This window comes from Mesoplodon densirostris, chromosome 2 (genome assembly GCF_025265405.1).
Source record: "Mesoplodon densirostris isolate mMesDen1 chromosome 2, mMesDen1 primary haplotype, whole genome shotgun sequence".
Taxonomy (NCBI): Eukaryota; Metazoa; Chordata; class Mammalia; order Artiodactyla; family Ziphiidae; genus Mesoplodon; species Mesoplodon densirostris.
Window position 1 is genome coordinate 160,872,084 of NC_082662.1, and position 22,601 is coordinate 160,894,684.

Here is a 22,601-nt window from a genome sequence, read left to right on the forward strand (position 1 = left end):
GCCCTCAGTTAAAATGGCAACCACAGTTGCTTCACTGACTTGGAATCGGCGCCATGGAGGCGTCCAGCGTCCTGCCGCAGAGCGAGTCGGGAAACGATTTTAAACTGAGGAGGCGGCTGAACGCGTAGTTGCTGCTTCTCAACGGCGGGATTTTGGAGCTGGCGTTCGCCCCAGAGGGCTCAGGTGGAGAGGGGCGAGTTGGGACACACTGTCCCTTGCCCTTTCCCTCCGTGGGCTGAAGCAGACTCTGCAGGAGCGAGGGTCGCGGAGCTGGCTGGCCGAGTAAGCGGAAATGTCCCTCACGGCGTGAAGTGTCGGGCTCGGCTGGCGCCTGCGGGAGCGGAGGTCTCCTTACTGGGCCCGTTTGCGTCCGTCGTGAACCCACCTGTGGTGGAGCGAGAGGGAATTTGGGAGCGCCAGGGGTTCCTCCGGACTTACTCTTCGCTGTCATTTTGGCGGCTGTTTTACTTCAGGGGATTTCAGTTTCGACGTAGTTTTGGATCCAGACTTGAAGAATGATTCGTGAAGGGAATGGTTGACAGCGTCATCACGGCATTTTATTGGTAAGATGCTTTGTTATTGGTCCGGGCGTGGCAGTAAACTTTGTGTTTTGCCCTGTTGTGTGGTCGTTATCTTTACAATACTTGGGGGTTCAGATGTGTTTCACACGACCTGCTTAGCATTGGCGTTAGGTGACGATGTACAAAAGTGATTTAAGTCAGGGTCCCTTCCTTCACGGACTTAGCACAAGAAAAACAACTGAGTTGTAATTGTGTGTTCTGAACTGCAAGTGCAAGAGGAATTGGCCGGAGAGCTAGTTCTGTGGATACTTGGAAGCTTCTCCTGAGGAGATGAAACTTGAAGGATAGATTGGATTTGGTCAGACAAATGGGTGTAGAGAAGTAGTCTTAATTGGCAATAGGTTGAATAAAAAAGTCCGGGAGCAGAGGCAAACATGACAGGCATGAAGAGCAGGAGGGTGATGAGCAGCCTAGGGGAAGGGGTGCACGTTTGGGTGTAGGGCAGTGGCTCTTAACCGCTTAAAGAATCATCTCCTGGACCTTTCTTCACCTCCTTCTCCCACCAAATACACACGCATACACCATTCTGCATCCAACCTTAGAGGGCTTTTAGATTTTGGAAAGACCCTTTGTCCATGGATCTTGGGGTAAGAACTGAAGTAGTAGAAAATGAACCTGGATAGGATCAGACAATATGATCAGGTGCCTTGAAACCCAGGCAGAGAAGTTTTGGCTTCATTTATTTAGAAGATGTGTGGGAATTGTTATGGGATCTCAAGCAAGGTAATGACAAGATAAAAGTGGTGTCTATGGAGAAACTAGTCATGGATTGGGGAAAGGGGTTAAGACTGGGAATAAGATAAGTGGCTGTAATTAAGAATGCAAGTGAAGGCCAAACCTGGGAGGGCTAGTATGTATGCTTTTAAGAAATATGTCAGAATTTGATGCTAATTCGGATGTAAACATGAAGTTGAGGGAAGAGTAAAAGATGACTAAGGAGTATTTTAAGGGGCAGGGAGGAAAATGAGAAGGAAGAGTGGAATTATTACTGAGAAACAGGGTAGTTGGAAAGGAAAGATTGGTTGTGAAATAATGTTTAGCTTTGAACTTAATGAGTTTGAGGACAAAAAAGTTTAATGTTTTACAGGAAATTGGAAATGCAGGTGCAAAGGTCTGAAAATAGAGATTTAGGAGTCATGTGTAGAATGAATGTTATATGGAGAATGAGTGATTTCAGAGTCTGGGGAGACACGCACTGTTGGGACTGGAGGAAGGATAAGAATCAGCAAATGAATCAGAAGGAACCAGAAGAAACAAGGAGGAGAAATGATTGAGTGAAAAAAACAAGGTAACAGAAAGTTTAGAGGAGTAAGGATGAGCAAACTTGATGAACCAAGTATTTGGCCATGGTTTTCACAAAAATATTATTGGTAATCTTCAAAAGTGCCGTGTCTTTATAGTGATGGATTCATAAGAGAGGTTGCTGAAGATTTCCAAAAAAAAATTTATTAGTAAGTGGAGGCAATAGTTGTATACCATATTTCCAGGAAATTGGTCTCAAAACGAATGGGACAAATAGGATTTAAACAAAAAATTTTTAGTGTTAGGAATACAAGAATATGCTTGGCAGTGGAAGAAAAGTATCCTGTGAAGTAGAGATTAGAGATGATAGAGGTTTGAAATAAACATGGGAGATGGTGCCCAAGGGAAATGTGAAGGGACATGGAGATCTAGAATATTGGTTGATGGATTGGCTTTAGAAAGGAAGTATGAGGACCTCTTTCCTTACAGTTGGAAGGAAGAATATTGGGGCAGTAGAATATTAAGTCAAGCTATATTTTTAACCTCTTAATTATCTGGCAGGGCAAAATTGCACGTTATTGAGTATGGAGTGAGAAAGTAAAATAGGTATAAACCATTTTCTAATCTTTAATGCATGGATTGGGCTATTTCACATTACTGCGGTATTAAATTACTCAAGGGAAATGTTTTCTCAGTACCAGCCCTTTCAGAGCTAGTAGTCTTTCTCTCACCTAGATAGACTTTAAAATCCTTTTGGAATTCATGGAATTTCCCTTTTAAGGAGTCAAACTTAGTAGGGCTTATTTTGCCTTGAAATTGATCCCTATTGAAAGGCAGTGTGCAAGAAGGAGGTAAGAGCACCCACTCTGGTGTTAGACTGTCTTGGTTCAAATTCTGGCTCTGGGATTTTTAGCTGTATGAGTTTGGCAAGTTATTTAATTTCTTTATCTTCCTATCTGTCAACTGGGAATATAATAACCCACCTCATACAGTTGTTTGAGGATTAAATGAGACAATATTTGTTAAAGGGCTTAGAAAGTTACCTGGCACATGATGAGTACTCAATAAATGTTAGCAGTTATTCCAAATAACAGATTTGAAAGAAACATTCAATGTAGATGGGACTGATTAAAATTCCATTTTGAATAGGCAATTCTGTACGCATTTAAAGCCAGACTGCTTTAGAGTAGCTGCTATTTAAGTTGTATGGTATATGATCTTTCTCTGGGCATTATCTGAATTTTGAGAACTATATATTTAACTTATGGAGTTTTGTGCAAGATATAGAGTGTGTCATACTTTGACATGATGAAATTTAAATATAATGATAAATAAAGCTCTTCATTTGTGAAAAAAAAATTTGAAAGGGTAACTGTGCCACTACTTGGGAGTAATTTTTATAACTTTTAAATCATAATTCCTTTCAATTTTGGAGTTCCATGAGATACTTCTGTTCAATTAAACCAATACGTGCTTAACAATTAAACAGCATTCAGCATTATACCAGGGTAATTATACAAGAGAAATACAAAGAGCATGATTTCAGTCAAAGTAGTTTAGTCTTGCTGGGAAGAGAAGAAATGCACACCAAAAAAATAGTACAAGTAGATGAATTCGGGCCACAGTGAGTGGTAGAGACTAGGTGATTGAAGAGAGCTGTGTGGGCTGGTGTATTATTAATCTCCAAAGATTTTGTAGAATACTCTTGAGGGATTTTGTTAGACTCATTTAGAGGGCTTTTGGGCTTCTTCAGAATATTTACCCCTGAGGATCTCATTCTGTACACACACACACATACACACACACACTGCTTCCCAGAATGAGCCACTGATACAGACACAGACAGAAGTGTGTAACATAGGTATTCTGGGGGGGAAAAGGTTAACAAAACCCTGCTATTTGAAAGGGGATCAAATTCACACATGGTTTCAATGGAGGTGGAATGGAAAAAGAACACTTGAGGTAGGGAATACAGTTGATAAGCAAACACATGAAGACAAGAATGTGTTTATGTCTAGGAGAAGTAGGATAAGGACAAGCTGATTTATGAGTTGTGAATACCCAGCAGAAGAGTAGAATTTATCTCATCACTGTAAAGTTTTTTGCACAGGTGACTAATAATAAAGTACCATTTCTGAAAAATGGATTACCCTCAGATATGGAACATTTAGTTGTAATAAGACCTGGCTAAGGAAATAGCTTTGGGAATGGATGGAGAGACTGAGGAAGGAAAAATTCAAAAGAATGTGCTTAATGATTGTATGTTAAAAACTGAAAGTGGGAGACTACTTAAATAAATTTAAATTAACTTAGAAAATTGACAGGAATTTGAAAATGGACCAGCTAGCTTTTGGAAAGAGGACAGAAGGAGTTGAATTTAGTTTTGAACATAACTGTGTTTGAGCTATCTGTAAGATGTTCATAAAAATAGCCTATAGCCAATGAGAAATACAGGATTTGATTAAAAAGTCAAAATGGGGCAGGGAGTAGGAGGGAGAGAGAAAGAATTCCTCTATAGTAGATGAATCAGTGAAACTATGAGCATGAATTAACTTTTTAGTGTTCAGAATTCTGGTTTTATTTCTTTTTATGTAGACCATGGATTCTTACGATGCACCAGAATCGACTCCTAGACAGTGTGCATCCTCAAGGCTTAAAGATTACTTTATAGGTGCCACCCCTCTGCAAAAACGATTAGAATCAGTCAGGAAGCAGACTTCATTTATCCCGACTCCACCTCGAAGGAAAATTCCCCAGTGTTCACAACTGCAGGTATGCTCTTTGTGTTCCTTTGTGTTACTAATAATTGAGAATGCCTGTGAATGAAACATTTCAATTATTGTTACTATTTATAGTATTTTTAGTATATTCTTACTCCCTGTGGTAATAAACTAAATGAGAAACAGCTATAACATTATTCACACTATCAGTACCATATGTTTTTTAACCTCTTTTTTTTTTTTTAATTCTTCTCTTTATTTACTAGCTTTCAAAATACTGCTAGGGGTTGGTTTCCTAGCATTCTCCAATGGTGACAAAGTTTTTGTTTTTTTGGTTGATTTTTTTAAAAACTTTTTATTTTATATTGGAGTATAGCCGATTAACAATGTTGTGATTGTTTCAGGTGCACAGCAAAGGGACTCAGCCATACATATACATGTATCCATTCTCCCCCAAACTCCCCTCCCATTCAGGCTGCCACATAACATTGAGCAGAGTTCCCTGTGCTATACAGTAGGTCCTTGTTGGTTATCCATTTTAAATATAGCAGTGTGTACATGTTGATCCCAAACTCCCTAACTATCCCTTCCCCCCTGGTAACCATAAGTTCCTTCTCTTAAGTCTGTGAGTCTGTTTCTGTTTTGTAAATAAGTTCATTTGTATCATTTCTTTTTAGATTCCGCCTATAAGGGATATTGTATTTCTCTTTCTCTGTCTGACTTCATTTAGTATGACATCCTCTAGTTCCGTCCTTAACCTCCTTTAATTTGGGACGTTTCCACAATATTTCTTTGTCTTTTTTAACATTGACATTTTTGAAGAATATGTTTCCTCCTCTTCCCTTTTTAAATAGCATATTCCTCATTTTGTATTTGTCTGATGTTTTCTCAAGATTAGATTGAAATTATGTATTGCTGGCTGGAATACTGTATAGGTCTTGTATCCTTTTGGGAAATAACATCTGGTAGCACATAGGTGATGTTAATTTTGATCATCTTGTCGATGTGTTGCCCAATAATTACTGCTTTATTCCCCCCTGCAACTAATAAGCAGTCTGTGGGGAGACACTTTAAGGTAATACAAATATCCTGTGCCTCATCAAAATTTTGCCTCACACTTAACATCCTTCATCCATTGATACTTTTTGCCTAATCCCATCTTTATGGTGATGGTTGAAAAATAATAATTTTCCATCTCTATTTGCTCCATATTTACCAACCAGCCTTTGGCATGCTATTTTAGGCCCTTCTTATTTCTATTCCATTTATTTATCTATTTATCAGTACAGATTCATGAATTCCTGTTTTTAAAATTTTTCTAATTACTTACTAAATTATTTTCGTGTTTATATTGTTCCAGATTTGTCTGGTGGCAACATGCTCTGTTTTGATCATTCATAAAAAAACCCTGTGTATAACATTAGTAATTTGTAATTTTACTGAACTATGAAATAAAGCCCCAGTCAATACAAGTTTTTTTGTTGTTTTATAAATTTATTTAATTATTTATTTATGGCAGCGTTGGGTCTTCGTTGTTGTGCGAGGGCTTTCTCTAGTTGCAGAGAGCGGGGACTATTCTTCCTTGTTGCCAAGCACGGACTCTAGGCACGTGGGCTTCAGTAGTTGTGGCTCCAGGGCTCTAGGCACTCAGGCTTCAGTAGTTGTGGCTCGAGGGCTCTAGAGCGCAGGCTCAGTAGTTGTGGTGCATGGGATTAGTTGCTCCGCGGCATGTGGGATCTTCCCAGACCAGGGCTCGAACCTGTGTCCCCTGCGTTGGCAGGTGGATTCTTAACCACTGCACCACCAGGGAAGTGCTGTCAATACAAGTTTGATGGATGCTTTTGAGTCACTTAGCAAGGAACCTGGCTGGTAAGTCACCCACACCTTCCTTTTAACATTTTCTTATCTGTGTTGTGGGTCTAGTATCTTTTGGCATATGAGAAAATTTTTGCTTTTTTGTGAAAACTTCTTTAAAGAAAAATTATAGGGCTTCCCTGGTGGTGCAGTGGTTAAGAATCCGCCTGCCAGTGCAGGGGACACGGGTTTGAGCCCTGGTCCGGGAAGATCCCACATGCCGCGGAGCAACTAAGCCCGTGCGCCACAACTACGAAGCCTGCGCTCTAGAGCCTGCGAGCCACAACTACTGAAGCCCATTCGCCTAGAGCCCACGCTCGGCAACAAGAGAAGCCACCGCAATGGGAAGCCCGCGCACCACAGCGAAGAGTAGCCCCCACTTGCCCCAACTAGAGAAAGCCCGCGTGCAGCAACAAAGACCCAACACAGCTGAAAATAAAATGTAAATCAAATAAATAAATTTAAAAAAAAAAGAAAAATTACTAGTCCTGGTAATGAAAGTTATGGTTCTTAACCAGAAAACAGAGGTTTATATAAATTAAAGACTGGAAAAATAAAAAAACAAACATTGCAACAGTAAAAGAAAAAGACTGGAATGTCCAGTTCAGTGTTTCCTTTTCTCTATGATACAAATAATTTTGCCAGATCTTTTTTGTTTTTGGCCGCACCACACATCCTAAGGGATCTTAGTTCCCAACCAGGGACTGAACCCGGGCACTGGCAGTGAAAGCGCCAAGTCCTAAACATTGGACCCCCCTTTTTTTTCCCCCAAATCTTTTGATAGTAATAAAAAAAGTTTACAACTTTTCCATGAGTACTCTAGTCAGAACAAATATTTTTGTCAAGTGGACAACTGTGGTGAAAGTTCCAAAAGATATTTGGGACTGTGGAAGTATGGATTCTATAGAAAAGTTCAATTCAAGATAAAACTAGGAGCTTATGTGGGGGTGTATGTGAAGACCCTCAGTACTGCCATAGTGCCAATACAAATGAAGTGTTTTGTTTTTAGTGGTCCCTGTGATTCTAATAGAGCCTGGCCAAAATACTCCCATGTATCTTTTTATTTAATCTACTGAATTAGAGTGATGGAGTGAATTTACTGCCAAACAATTTTAGAAATTACTTAATTAAAACCAATCAAATTAGATGCTCCAGGAATACAGTGGTGACTATTTTTAAACTCTATAATTTGAAGTTTCTAAAAGTATTTAACTGTTCATCCAATAAATATTTATTAAACAGCTGTTCTAGATGACATTGTTCTAGGTGCTAGAGATATAGTAGTGAATAAAATAGGCAAAATTCCTGTTCTCATCAAACTCATACTCTAGTAGCGAAGACAGTAAGAATCAGACAAGTACATAATGTCAGGTAGTAATAAGTGCTGTGAAAAAAATAAAGCATGTTAAGGAGATATAGAGTGACAAAGCTGGAATGGGTGCAGGTGCTATTTTAGATAGGGTGGCCTCTTGAGTGACATTTGGGCAGAGACCTGAATGAAGGAAAAGAACATGCCATGTGAACATCCTGGGAAGGACATTCCAAAGGGAAAGTACAGCAGATGCAAAGATCAGGTACCCAGTAATGGCTTTGTTTTAAATATTTAAGATACTGTGATTAAGTTCTTAGTTATTCATGTTTCCTAATTCTTAAACTTCCTTTGTCTTGATTTTTTTAGGAAGATGTTGATCCTCAAAAGTTTGCATTCCTTCTGCATAAACAATGGACTTTATATAGTTTAACTCCCTTATATAAATTCTCCTATACTAATTTCAAAGAGTATTCTAAACTTCTGAATGCATTTATTGCTGCTGAAAAGCAAAAAGGACTTGCTGTGGAAGTGGGAGACGACTTCAACATCAAAGTGATTTTCTCTACTCTCCTGGGAATGAAAGGAACACAGAGAGACCCTGAAGCATTTCTTGTCCAGGTATATCATATAAGCAGTACTTGCTTCCTAGGAGAAAAGAATATGCGTTGTCTTGGTTTAGAAATTGTGATATTTTCTTCCTGTTTTTAAAATTCTTAAGCTTATGATTTATAACCTATTTTATGTCTTGTTTGACCAAATTATAGTAATTAGATATGACCAACTTAAAAAAAAGTTTTTTTCCTTTTACAATATAATTATGTTTATTTTAGAAAACTTAGAAAATACATAAAAGTACAAAGAAAGGGAGAAGTTTGAGCTGCAAACAAGTTGGGATTCTTCTCCTGAAGCTGAGTAAAACCTACCCCTAGCTAGGGCTCCTTCCTTCTTTCCTCCCTTCCTTCCTTCCTTCCTTCTTTCCTTCCTTCCTTCTTTCCTTTTGAGGTTCTTGGCAGGCGAACCTCTGCTCTTTGTGGGCCCACAGATCTTCTACTTACACAACCCCAAAGACTTGTAGGCTTGAGGAAGTGAGGCTCCATCTGTTTGTGGAAATTTCTCTCAGTAAACTAGAGCATGGTGATGACTACAGAGTTTCATCCATAGTCAATATAATGGAAAATTCTACGACTTATGACTCTTTCCAACATGAACTTCAGGATTATATTAGAAAGCAAAGAGCCAGAGGCTTACAACCAGAGGTTTGCTTTAGAAAGGGGACAGAAGACTCTGTGTACAGAGAAAAGGACCACACTGCACCCAGACCTCCAATGCTGGAGCAGAGATTCCCCTTCAGGAGGCCCCACAAGTCCCCCAGTTCCTACAAAAGGCCGAAAACAGTGGAAAGCCACTTAACCCACACTGTCCAATATTCATCACTTCCGGCAAAGACTGGAACCTGTAAATCACTGTTAGAAAAACCACGACCATTTCTTCAGTAACCGGTGGTTTCCAAGCCCACCTGTGCAAGGAATGGCCACCGGCCCCCACACAGCACAACACGGAGAAGAGGCCAGCTGCTTCTCAGAGGATCACACCAGTGTCCATCAGGCAGGAGATCAGGACGGAGGCTGGACGGGAAGGTCCAGGGAGGAGGAGGACATGGCGATGAGGAGCAGGTATCGTGGAAGAGGAAGCACCACAGGGATGAAGAGGATGAAGATTCCCACAAAGAGAACAGGAGGAAGGCCAAAGTGGCGCCAGGAAGCACAGAGAAGTCCAAGTACAGAAAGAAGAGCACCCATGATTGGGACACCATGAAGGAGGGAAGGAGGTCCAGTAGAGAGAAGAAGCATCCTGGCAAACATAGCACCCAGGAGTGGGACTTGTGGGATGAAACTGTCCTCGGTGGTTGTTACTGATGCTGGAGATTTGGGACCTGGATATTAAATGATTTGGATCCATTGGAAAGGCTGGATTAAATGGTATTGAAGCAATTCAATAGCCATACTTCAAAGAAAATAAAATTAGATCCCCACCTATATCAGACTCTGTTCAAATATAAAAACCCAGTTGGTTTAAGGATGTCAATTTAAAACCAAAATAGAAAAGTATTAGAAGTAAATATAAGAAAATTGTTTTCAATCTTGGAATATGAATGGCTTTCCTGCACAAGACGTGTTAGCCAGGGGCCATAAAAGAAGAAAAAATAATACATGTATTTGCGAAAACACTTAATCTCTGCATGTAACAGAAGATTTTGTTGTACATTTTCTTAAAAACAAATTAAAAGCTATGCATTGTGCATATGTATTGAGCAGCTCCAGAAAGATACACGAAACACTGGTAACTGGGCTCTGGGGGCAAGAACTGAGTTGGGGGAGGCGGGTAGACAGAGGTAGCTGGTAGACTAACTTTTCAAAGTGTACATTTCTATTTGAATTTTGTACTATATGAGACTACTACCTTTCCAATAAATAAATATTTTAAAGGTAAAAAAAAAACCCCAAAAACCAAAGAAAGTTAAAAACCACAGTTTAACCTTTTGGTATACATCTGTCAGTAGACCATCTGAATAGGCCTAGTCCTATTAGAGAAATTGAATCAATAATTAATAACCTTCCAAAACAGAAAGCAACAGGTCCAGATGGGTTCACTAGTGAATTCCACCAAACGTTTAGGGAAGGAATGATACCAGTTCTCTACAATTTCTTTCAGAGATAGAAGCAGAGGGAATACTTCCTAATTCATCCTATGAGCCCAGTATTACCCTAATACCAAAACTAGACAAAGACATTACAAGAAAATTACAGACTCCATCATGAACCTAGATATATCTATTTGGCTGTCTGTATCTATTAAAATTGTGATCATATTGCCCATACTTCTGCATTATGGCTTTTTTTTTTTTTACTAATAATCAGTGCTGTAGATAGTTACTTATGTCATTTTGAGTAACTAAATGTAAATGTAAATTTTACGTTTTTGTAAATTTATCTGTATAATTCTATGGTTTTTAGTGGGAGTAAAATCCTAGAAGTAGAATTTTAGCAAAAAAGTAACATTGTTACATATTGTGATATATCATACCAGGTTACTCTCAGAAATGTAACATTTTTCTTTCCTTCCTATATGTAGTATATAAAAGTAATATGACTGTCCTTTGATTTATTAAGAAACCAGATTTATTATTTATGCCTGCTCCTTCTGTTTCTGCTAAATTAATTCATTTTAGTCATTGGTAAATTCTGAAACAGTTGAAATTTTGTTTATTTGTATAGACCAGGGGTTAACAAACTATGGCCTGCTGCTTGGCTTTGTAAATAACGTTTTATTGGAATAGAGCCCCTTTCATTTGTTTACATATCGTCTATGGCTGTTTTTGTATTACAACAGCAGAGGTGTAGTTGCTACAGAGACCACATGGCTTGCAAAGCCTAAAATATTTACTATGTGGCCCTCTGCAGAAAAGGTTTGCTGACCCCTGGTATAGATCATCGTATTGGCAAGGATCTCAGGATTACTGGGATTAGGTTCAGCTGCATATAACAGAAAGTCTAAATAACAGTGACTTAAAGACAATAGAGGTTTACTTGTCTTCCCAAAAAGTGTCCAGAGGTAAGCTTTTCCAGGCTGGTAAATGCTTCATGAAATTATTAATAATCTAAGCTCCTTCTGTCCTTTCTATCATCCTTGGTGCATGGCTTCCCTCCTATAGTCACACTATAATCTAAATTGGCTCCTGGAGCTCTAAATACTATATGTAAATTCAAGGCAAGTAGTAGGAGGAAGATGGGAAAGTCAGACAGGATGCCTGGCACTAAGTAAACCTGTAACGAGACTTGCTGACACCCAACAGATACTTCTCTTTATATCCCAGATGGAAGGGAGACTAGAAAAAAAATTTTAGTGGGTACTTTGCAACCTCAAGTGAAAGCACTGTTTTACTGTGGAAGGAAAAATAGATACTGGGTAGATAATTAGCAGTCTCTGTAAGTTGAAGCAGTTGATGCCCAAAGAAGTTACATGGCTTGCATGTCATCAGGCAAGCAAATATTCTTGTGAGGAATAGAAATAACCTCTTGAATTCCTAGTATAGTGTCCTAATAGTTTTCTAATTAAATCTCATTTCTTGCCAGGGTTACAGGACTTATAGGTTATAAAAACGTGATAGACATAATACATCTGGTTTTAAGGTATTTGAAAGTCTCATAACTTCTTGAACAAGGAGAAAAATGGCAAAAATAATTGTTCAAATGATCATCTCTAAAGGGATATAATATAGGGCTGTGATCTTCACCTTGTCCTGGTCAAACTTTAATTAAAACTTCTATTAATACCTGGAAGGTATGTTTGTTATATAATTTACAAATTTAAAGTTTGAGGGGTTAGTCAATCTGCTGGAAAATATAATCAAGATTCTAAAAGATCTGAATGGATTGACACAGTGGGCCAAATTGAAAGAGATTAAAATTTTAATAGGAATAAGTTTACTGCCTCAATGTAAGTTGGGGGGGATTTACCTATTAATAGCAAAAATGAGAATGTAGGGCTAATTTATGTAAAGCTGTCAACTAAAAACCAGAAAACTACTATTAAGATTATATTAGTAGGAGTATAATCTAGGTTAAAGGTGGTGACAGTCCTGAAATCAGACCTTTTTGAAGTAATTATGTTCACTTATGAATGACTTCTTTGCCAAAGAATTTCAGAGAAGAGGGTCCAGATAGTGTGAGCACTTGAATATATGTCATAGAAGGAATGGTTGAAGAAACTGGAGATGTTGACCATAGTAGTATATATGATAAGGGTCATCAAATATTTGAAGGGCTTTTTCTGTAGAAGAGAGATTAGATTAGATTTCATCTACATGCACGTAAGGAAGAAAGTAGGACCAGTGGTTGGGAACTATAGGGCCTAACATATGAAAGAACATTTTAAGTGGATAGACAGAGCTCCCTTAGGAAATAGTGACGTCTTCCTCAGTGGAATAATTCAAGCACATTGGATTCGGTGACCTTTTATAGTCCCTTCTAAAGGTTTTTTAAAAAAATTATTTATTTATTTTTGGCTGCGTTGGGTCTTTGTTGCTGCGCGTGGGCTTTCTCTAGTTGCAGTGAGTGGAGTCTACCCTTCGTTGCAGTGCACAGGCTTCGCATTGCAGTGGCTTCTCTTGTTGCAGAGCTCTGGCTCTAGGCGCGCTGGCTTCAGTAGTTGTGGCTCGCGGGCTCTAGAGCGCAGGCTCAGTAGTTTTGGCGCATGGGCTTAGTTGCTCTATAGCATGTGGGATCTTCCCGGATCAGTGCTCGAACCCATGTTCCCTGCATTGGCAGGCAGATTCTTAACCACTGCGCCACCAGGGAAGTCCCCTTCTAAAGTTGAGATTTTTGTTTTCCATTTTTTTAAAGTCTTTATTGAATTTGTTTTATGTTTTGGGTTTTTTTGGCCAGGAGGCATGTGGGATCTTAGCTCCCTGACCAAGGATCGAACCTGTACCCCCTGCATTGGAAGACAAAGTTAAAGTTGAGATTTTGAGACTTTTTTTTTCAGGGTACTGTACCTGGTTATACCATATTGGCACCCCTTTTTGGATTTTGGTTGCACCAAGATCTTGCCATATACCATGTCTGTCCTAATAAAGAGTATTAGGAGAAAGGTCAGTTAACTTGATACACCCTAATAATGATCAGGGAGACTATTACCTCTGTGGTTTTTGGCAGGTAATACTACATATCTTCTTCTTTTTAAATGTACTAATTAATGCTGAGAAGATGCACTTTAGGAGTAGATGTACTTTTGAATTTAATGAACCTGTTTGATTTTTCTTCATAGATTCTGTCAAAATCTCAATTGCCATCTGAGCACAGAGAAGGTAAAGTGTTGTGGACTGGTTGGTTCTGCTGTATATTTGGAGACAGTCTTCTGGAGACTGTTTCAGAAGATTTCACCTGTCTACCTTTATTCCTTGCAAATGGTGCAGAGACTAATACAGCCATAATTGGAACCTGGTTTCAGAAAACTTTTGACTGTTATTTCCGTCCCTTAGCAATCAATGCGTTTAACCTTTCCTGGATGGCTGCTATGTGGACTGCATGCAAAATGGACCATTATATGGCTACTACTGAATTTCTTTGGTCTGTACCCTGTAGCCCTCAAAGTCTGGATATTTCTTATGCCATACATCCAGAAGATGCAAAAGCTTTGTGGGACAGTGTTCACAAAACACCTGGGGAAGTTACCCAGGAGGAAGTTGACTTATTCATGGACTGCTTGTATTCACATTTCCATAGGCATTTCAAAATTCATTTATCAGCCACAAGATTGGTTCGTGTTTCAACATCTGTAGCTTCAGCACATACTGATGGAAGAATAAAGGTTAGTTTGAGCAAATCTAGTTAAGTAATTTTCCCTTATTGTTGCATAGTTTTCAAAATGTATGGCAATTGTATTTCCCACATTGAAGAAACACTTTGGAATGTCTGCCAATTGACGACAGTAGAGAGATTTTATTTTATGCTTTATAAATGGTTTACTAAAAAGTCTTAAGCCTTCTATATGCAGCTTTATAGTGGAAGGATACTATACACTGTGTGCCCATAGACTTTGGTAATAATATGACTTATTCTGTAGTAACTTTGAAATTTTCAGAATTTTCTTGTCAACTTTGAAATAATTATCAGAGTAACGGAGGATTTTGTGTGTTAGATAAGAAAATTATAGTAGAAACACAGAACTAAAATATCATCTTTATATTTTAGGCTTTTCTATCCCTACTGGGAAAGAAATAATAGAGACATTGTTTTAGTGTCTATGAAGGCCTTATTAGAGAAAGTATCAGAAATAAACTGAGAAAGAAAAAAAAGAAATAAACTGAGAGTAGGCACCTAAATATATTTAAGTGTATTATATTAATATATTTAAAATATATTAATATACAGCCACAATAAACACTCGTGAATATTGGTCTTGTCACTGTGCTAGGAGTTTAACATACTTTAACTCTAATCTTTAGAGCAATGCTATAGTTAGGTGTTTCTATCTACATTTATTTTATTTTTAAAACAAGGAAGCTGAAGCCAAGATAGGTTTAAGTGACACATGCAAGATAGCTTAGTAAGAGGAAGAGTCAAGATTTAAACACTTAATCTCTTAGGTTCCACGAAGTTCATACTCTATCTTATAAGCACTATTTTAAAGCTTTTCAGACTGGAGGTCACAATGCAGCAGTAGGTTAGGAAGTAATTTGATGGGAAGAAACCAGCTTTAAAAAACAAAAGAAAAATAGAGTGGAAAATATAAAAATGAGAATATATAACATATAGTAAGGATATACATTTGCTTGTACTGGGTCATGATGTTAAATTTATTTCTTACTATGGTTCACAGTAATAAATTTGAAATATTATATACTATTCCATCTTACTTTGACATTATAAAGAAATAAATTTACATTTTAGCACCTCAGAATTCAATTTCATGAAGTCCTTATATTTTAAAATGTTATTTCCATATTCTCACATTCTATTAATAAACTACATTTTAAAACTATTTTATATAATTGTTCTTAACCATCTATGAATATAAGGGTGGCCCTGTTTTATCTGGTCTATTCTAAGGGCCTCTTGTAAGGATCTAAGACAGTAACTGTAGCTCCTAGGTTCAAATAATGCCATGATGAAGCTAACATTTATCAAGCACTAACTGTGCCAAGCATTATTAAGCATTTACACATATTGTCCCATTTAGTTTTCACAACAACCTATTTGCATAGGTTGTAAAGAGGAAATTGTGGCACAGAGGATAAGTAGGCTCCTTCGAGATCACACAGCTAATAAGTGGAGTTGGACTTTAAACCCAGTCATCTGACTCAAAAGCTTATGCTTTTAACTGCAACACTGTACTGCCTCTCAAAAGTTTGAAATTAATGTATTAACCAGGTTTCTGCCTCTGCTTAGTTTCTACAAGACACTTTGGCATCATATATCCCTTTGAGAAGAAGGAAGCTATGGAACTCTTTCTAGAAGATGTAGACACTCAATTTGCATATAAGTCTAAGGGGTTCATAGATACTCCTTCTTCCCCCTTCTCTTTAGGCAGATAGTTAGCTTATCCATGGAAGCCAGGATAAATAAGAACCCTAGTCTAATTCCATCTAAGCACCATTGACTAATAGCTGTAAATTTATTAAAGTCAGTCATCTTTATTAAGTAAAGTCTATTTGACTTAGAACAGCAATGGTTTGGGTTTATATTCATAGCTTAGCTTGTAGATATGGAATTTAAAATAAGCCTGGAATATTTATCAAATATCAAACTGCTTTGCTATATAAGTAATTGTATTTTAATTTTAAATATCTTTTTTTTTTCCAGATTTTGTGTCATAAATACCTTATTGGAGTGTTGGCATATTTGACAGAACTGGCAGTTTTTCAAATTGAGTGAGGCCTTGTGGGGACTATAAGTTATGGATTATATACCTTTTTCTCATTGACTATCTGCCTAATTGCTATGCTGAGGGGGACTGCAGGAGAAATGGGCACCTGTGCATCTGTTTTCCTCACAGTGCCTTGGAGTTACCCAGATGAAAGCCAAGAAGGATCTAGAAGAACAAAGAAGGTGGTAGTGGATGAACCACAGCCAGGTGCTCGTGTAATATAGTCCTGGTCATCTGGGATGCCAGTCTCTAGAATATGACGAGTTATTAATTTGTTGGCCATCTTTCTAAAATATATATAATGTTTTATTACGTCAAAATTTTTAGGATTCAAATGACATACCTCTAATATTGAATATTTCTGATTTGCATCTTTAAAACCTTTAATCCCTAATTTTAAGCATTTTAGACTTGTATTCAGAGAAAATTTCTATGTTCTTTAGACATTTTCCTAGCATCATTTTGCTGTAGAGAACCAGCAATCAAAATCCTCCCCAAACGAAACTAAAGTTACTATACATTTTTTAAGCCACTAATATGCTTCTGTTTTTAATGCTGTTTAATTCTTATTGCAGTGTTGAATTAAATATTTGCTTTTAAAAGGAAGCCTTGTGTTTATCAGTGTCTTGGTGACAGATCTTTAATAAATATCTCAGGAATGGGAAGTCATAGGCTTTTTCTCTAGCACAAAGGTTACACAACAATATATGGAGTCATACAAACCATAGAGTTGAAAGGCAGCTGTGAATCTCTTTTTTTTTTTTTTTTTTTTTTTTTTTGCGGTATGCGGGCCTCTCACTGTTGTGGCCTCCCCCGTTGCGGAGCACAGGCTCCGGACGCGCAGGCTCAGCGGCCATGGCTCACGGGCCCAGCCGCTCCGCGGCATATGGGATCCTCCCAGACCGGGGCACGAACCCGTATCCCCTGCATCGGCAGGCGGACTCTCAACCACTTGCGCCACCAGGGAGGCCCTGTGAATCTCTTTTGAGGGCAGGGATTATATTATGTAATTTTCATGTCCCTAAGTTTTTTTTTTTTTTTTCTTCTTCTTTTTGCGGTATGCGGGCCTCTCACTGTTGTGGCCTCTCCCGTTGCGGAGCACAGGCTCCGGATGCGCAGGCCCAGCGGCCATGGCTCACGGGCCCAGCCGCTCCGCGGCATATGGGATCCTCCCAGACCGGGGCACGAACCCGTATCCCCTGCATCGGCAGGCGGACTCTTAACCACTGCGCCACCAGGGAGGCCCCCTAAGTTTGTTTTAGCACAGTGCTTGCTAAATACCTGTAGATTAAGTGAATTAATTTTAACCAACTCTTACATTTTGCAGATGAAAACTAAAAAATTGCACAACTTAGATGTGCACAAGATGTTATATCTAAAACTCTTCTTTTTGCTTACCGAGCAGAGGAAGATTTTGTTTTACTTTAGAAACAGTGTTTTTTAAAATCTCTTTGAAAGAAAATAACTATAATAGGCTGTGATTCAAAAACAAGGACTAACTTCTGGAATGGGGTATTATTTCACATATACTAGGCACAGCAGAAGTAGTGAATAAAGCATGGGCTTTGGAATCAGACATTCATTCATTCAACTAAAATTAAGTTCCCACTGTCTACTCAGAATTGTATTGCATAAAAAGAGATATAGTAGTGAAGATAAAAAAGATCCCTGTCTTATGGAAATTATATTCTAGTAGAGGAAGGCAAAAGATAAATAATTTCAGATGGAGATAAATGCTATAAATAAGGCAGTGCAGTATGAAAAAGGGTGACTAGGATAGTGCTTACTTTATATACAGTTGTCAAAGAAGGTCTCTTTGAGGAAGTGACATTTGAGCTGAGTCCTGAATGATGTGAGGGAACCAGCTGTTTGAAGATCTGAGGAAGCATGTGCTAGGCAGGTGAAACTGCAAGAGCAAAGGCCTTGAGATAGGTAAGAGCTTGGCTTATTTGAAGAGTAAAGGAAGTCTGTGTGGCTGGAGCATGGTAAGGGTGGAGTAGTATGAGACGAAACTAAAGAGATTGTGCAGGGACTTCCCTTGCGGTCCAGTGGCTGAGACTCTGTGCTTCCACTGCAGGGTCGTGGGTTCGATCCCTGGTGAGGGAACTAAGATCCCACATGCCATGTGGCCAAAATAATAGTAATTAAATAAATAAAATTTTATAAAAGACTGTGCAGCAGAGACTTCTTTCATCGTGTTAAGTCTCCTAATTTTTGGCTGGGCGTGTGCTTGCCCATAATAAAGATGACATTTTCTAGCATTTCTCATAGGTAAGTACAGTCATTTGACTAAGTTCTGACCCATGGCATAAAAATGCAAGTGTCATGTAGAGCTTCTAGGAATCTTGTTAATAAACAGTAGGCCTGTACCCCTTGCCCTTATTCTTCTTCCAATTTTGCTGTTTGGATCACATAAAATGACTGGTACTCTAGCTGCTCTTTTAGGTCACTGGGATAAGGGTCAGGTCCTATGGACAGCAGAGCATGGCCTGGAAGGAGTTTGTGCCCTGAGGACTTCTTGAAGCTGAACTCTTGTGCCAACCGAGATGTTCTTCCTCCAGACTTAAGTATCAGAGATGTAAACTTCTATTTTGTTTAAGCTATTGTTACTTTGGTTCTCTTGCTCATAGTCAAACCTAATGCTAACTGATACAGAGAGGAAGGATCCACATCATCTAAGTTTTTACAGGTACTATGAAGAGACTGGATTTTATTCTAAATGCAATGGGGAACCACTGAAGTTTTATGCAGAAGAGTTATATGATCCGATTTGTATCTTACAGGATTTTATAAGATATGATGGAGAATGAGTTGTAGGTGGACAAGAGTGGAAAAGGGAAAACAGGTAAAATGTTGTTAGAAATGGTATAATCTCATGGAGAAGTTAGCAATATCTAACAAAATTATGTGTGATTTACCCTTTGACTAGTAATCCCATTTCTGGGATTCTGTCCCCAAAATTCACTAGCAAAAATATAAAATGAAGCAGGAACGAGTCTATTTATTCCAACAGTATTTGTAATAGCAAGACTAAAAACAATCCAAATGCTCATCAGAGAGGGATTGGTTGAATAAATTATGGTATAGCTGCACAATGAACTACTACTGTGTAATTATAAAAGGGTTTGAGGAAGATAGCTAATATTGCCATGGAGTTCTCTCTAGGATATATTGTTATGTGAAAGAGCAAGATGAGGATAGAGTGTATAGTATGCTATCTTTTATGGAAGGAATGGGGGTGGAATATGAGTATGTGTGTATATTTCCCTACAAAAACATTGGAAGGAAAAACCAAAAACTAGTAAAAGTGATTGCTAATGGGATGATGGAAACCAACTGCATAGAGGGGACAGGAATGAAAGGATTCATCTGAATGTTCCTTGTTTATAGTTTGGAACCATATAAGTGTTTTATGTAATTATGAAACAAAATTAGATCAAAAAGAAAGAAAAGCAATCCTTAAAAATTGAAAACAAATGAACCTAACTATATTATGTTCAGACCATAATCACACAAAGAATCATTTTTAGTATCTCTAAATCCTTGTAATTTGACTGTATATCATCAGTGGGCTATATCCTAGAAAAAGAAGAGCAGCAAACGAATCTTAAATTGCATTGAGTTATCTTATTTTTAATAATATTGGTATTGTTATTTTACCACTTTTCATAACAGGATAAAATATATGTAATTATACCAATGTTAGAAACCAAGATTTCTAACATTGTAAGAGAAAAAATATACAATTATAAAATCAAGTAAGTTAAGTAGAAACTCTGTAATATTAACTTTGAATTGGAAATATCAGAATGAACTCATTTATTTTTGAAATGCAAATTTTAATTTTGATGAAGCCCAATCTGTCAAATTTTTCCTTTTGTTTCTTGTACTTTGGGTGTTGTATCTAAGAAATCATTGCTTAGTTCAAGGTCCCAAAGATTTACTCCTATGTTTTCTTCTAAGCATTTTATAATTTTAACTCTTAAATTTAGATCTGTAATCCATTTTGAGTTAATTTTTATGTATGGTGTGAGGTAAGCATTCAGATTCATCATTTTACATACAGATATTCATTTGTTCCAGCATCAGTTACTGAAAAGGCTATCTTTTTTCCATTGAATTGTCTGTTACCTTTCTTAAAAATCAGTGGCCATAGATGTTTGGGTGTATTTCTGGACCCAGTTCTATTTCACTGATCTAAATGTTAGTCCTTATACCAGTACCACACTGTCTTGATTACTGTAGCTTTGTACTGTGTTTTGAAATCAGGAAGGTGAGTCTTTCAGCTTTGTCCTTTTTTCAAGATTGTTTTGACTCTTCTTGGTTTTTTGCATTTTCATAAGAATTTTAGGATCAGTTGGTCAATCTTTGTAAAAAAGCTGGGATTTTGATAGTAATTGCCTTGAATCTGTAGATCAGTTTGGGGAGCATTGCCCTCATAATGATAATAGTCTTCCAATCTATGAATGCGTGATATCTTTCCATTTATTTAAATCTTTCAAACTTTTCTTCAACAATGTTTTATTGTTTTCAGTGTCCAAGTTTTGCACTTTCTTTTGTTAAATTTATTGCTAAATTGTTTTTTATGCTATTGAGAATGGAATTGTTTCCTTAATTTCATTTTTGGATTGTTTGTTGCTAGTGTATAGAAATATAATTGATTTTGTATATTGCTCTTGTATCCTATGATCTTGCTGAACTTGTTTATTCTAGTAGCTTTTTCAGTGAACTCCTTCAGATTTTCTATATATAAGATTCATGCCATTGAAAAAAGACAGTTTTACTTCTTAATTTCAATCTGGATGCCTTTTAGTTCTTTTTCTTGCCAAATTGCCATGGCTAGAATTGCCAATTCAATGGCAGGTAGAGGTAGTGAGAATGTACAGTCTTATCTTGCACTTGATCTTAGTGGGAAAGTATATTTCACCATTAAATATGCTGTTAGCTGTAGGATTTTCATAGATGTCCTTTATAAGGTTAAAAATGTTCTTTTCTGGGCTTCCCTGGTGGGGCGGTAGTTGAGAGTCCGCCTGCCGATGCAGGGGACACAGGTTTGATCCCTGGTCCAGGAAGATCCCACATGCCGCAGAGCAACTAAGCCCATGCACCACAACTACTGAGCCTGTGCACCCTAGAGCCCGTGCTCAGCAATAAGAGAAGCCACCGCAATGAGAGGCCCATGCACGGCAAAGAAGAGTAGCCCCTGCTCGCTGCAACTAGAGAAAACCTGCACACAGCAACAAAGACACAACATAGCCAAAAAAAAAGAATGCCTTTGGCAGGCTTATTAGTAGATGACACACCTGAGGAAAGAATCTCTGAGCTAGAGAATATATCAATAGAATTCTTGAAAAGCAAAGAGAGCAAAGATTGAAGAAAGAAACCCAAACAAACCAATAGCCAAGGTCTGTGGGACAACTGCAAAAGGTATAACATACAGTTGACTCTGAACAACATGGGTTTGAACTATGCTGGTTCACTTATACACAGATTTTTTTCAATAGTAAATACTATAGTACTATGTGATCCAAGTTTGGTTGAATCTGTAGATGTGGAACTGCAGATACAGAGGAACCATGGATATGGAGGAATTGTGTGTATGGAGGGCCAACTATAATTATATATGGATTTTTGACTGTGTGGAGGGTTGGTGCCCCTAACCTGTGTTCAAGATTCAACTGTTAACACACAATGAGAATACCAGGAGAGAGAAGGAAACAGAAGAAATATTGGAAACAATAATGACTGAGAATTTCTTCAAATTAATGCCAGACACCAAACCACAGATCAAGGGAACTCAGAGAACTCCAAGCAGGATAAAAAAACAAAAAACCAAAAAACAAATAAACTATTGAGGCATATAATATTCAAACTACAGAAAGTCAAAGATGAGGAAAAAATCCTGAAAGAAGCTAGAGGGAAGAAAACACCTTACCTATAAAGTAACAAAGATAAGAATTACATCTGACTTCTCCTCAGAAACTGTGCAAGCAAGAAGACTGTGTGTGGAGTGTTAAAAAAAAAAAACAACCCAGCAACCTAGAATTCTGTGAAATTATCTTTCAAAAGTGAAGGAAACACAAATATTTTCCTGGACAAGTGAAAGTTGAAATTTGTCATCAGTAGAACTTCCTTGCAAGAAATGTTAAAAGAAGTTCTTCAGAGAGAAGGAAAATAATATATGTCAGAAACTTGGATCTGTATGAAGTAATGAAGAACATCAAAGAAGGAATAAGTGAAGGTAAAGTAAAAAATTTTATTTTTCTTATTCTTAATTGATATAACATGACAGTTTGTTCAAAATAATAATACAACAATATTTGATTATGCTTATATATAATATACATAAGTATGTGTTTATATAAATATATTACATAATATAAATTATATACATATAAACATGTATTTATATATGTCTATATATAAGTGAAATGTATGCCAACAATGACACAAGGGACATAATGG

The 22,601-nt window shown here is 37.6% G+C and overlaps 1 protein-coding gene across 1 annotated transcript; it reads left to right on the plus strand.

The window, feature by feature from the left end:
* Positions 1–99: 99 nt before the first annotated feature.
* Positions 100–16,690, plus strand: CENPL (centromere protein L). Its single transcript, XM_060091244.1, has 5 exons — positions 100–563; positions 4,419–4,595; positions 8,076–8,327; positions 13,536–14,078; positions 16,073–16,690. The coding sequence occupies exons 2-5, from the start codon at positions 4,422–4,424 to the stop codon at positions 16,142–16,144; spliced, it is 1,041 nt and encodes a 346-aa protein (XP_059947227.1). The 5' UTR covers positions 100–563; positions 4,419–4,421; the 3' UTR covers positions 16,145–16,690.
* The last annotated feature ends 5,911 nt before the right edge of the window (positions 16,691–22,601 follow it).

Coding starts and splice junctions, on each gene's coding strand:
- CENPL (XM_060091244.1), top strand. CDS start 4,422: ATGGATTCTTACGATGCACCAGAATCGACTCCTAGACAGTGTGCATCC. Junction 4,596..8,075: donor CCCAGTGTTCACAACTGCAG/GTATGCTCTTTG, acceptor TGATTTTTTTAG/GAAGATGTTGATCCTCAAAA. Junction 14,079..16,072: donor ATACTGATGGAAGAATAAAG/GTTAGTTTGAGC, acceptor TTTTTTTTCCAG/ATTTTGTGTCATAAATACCT.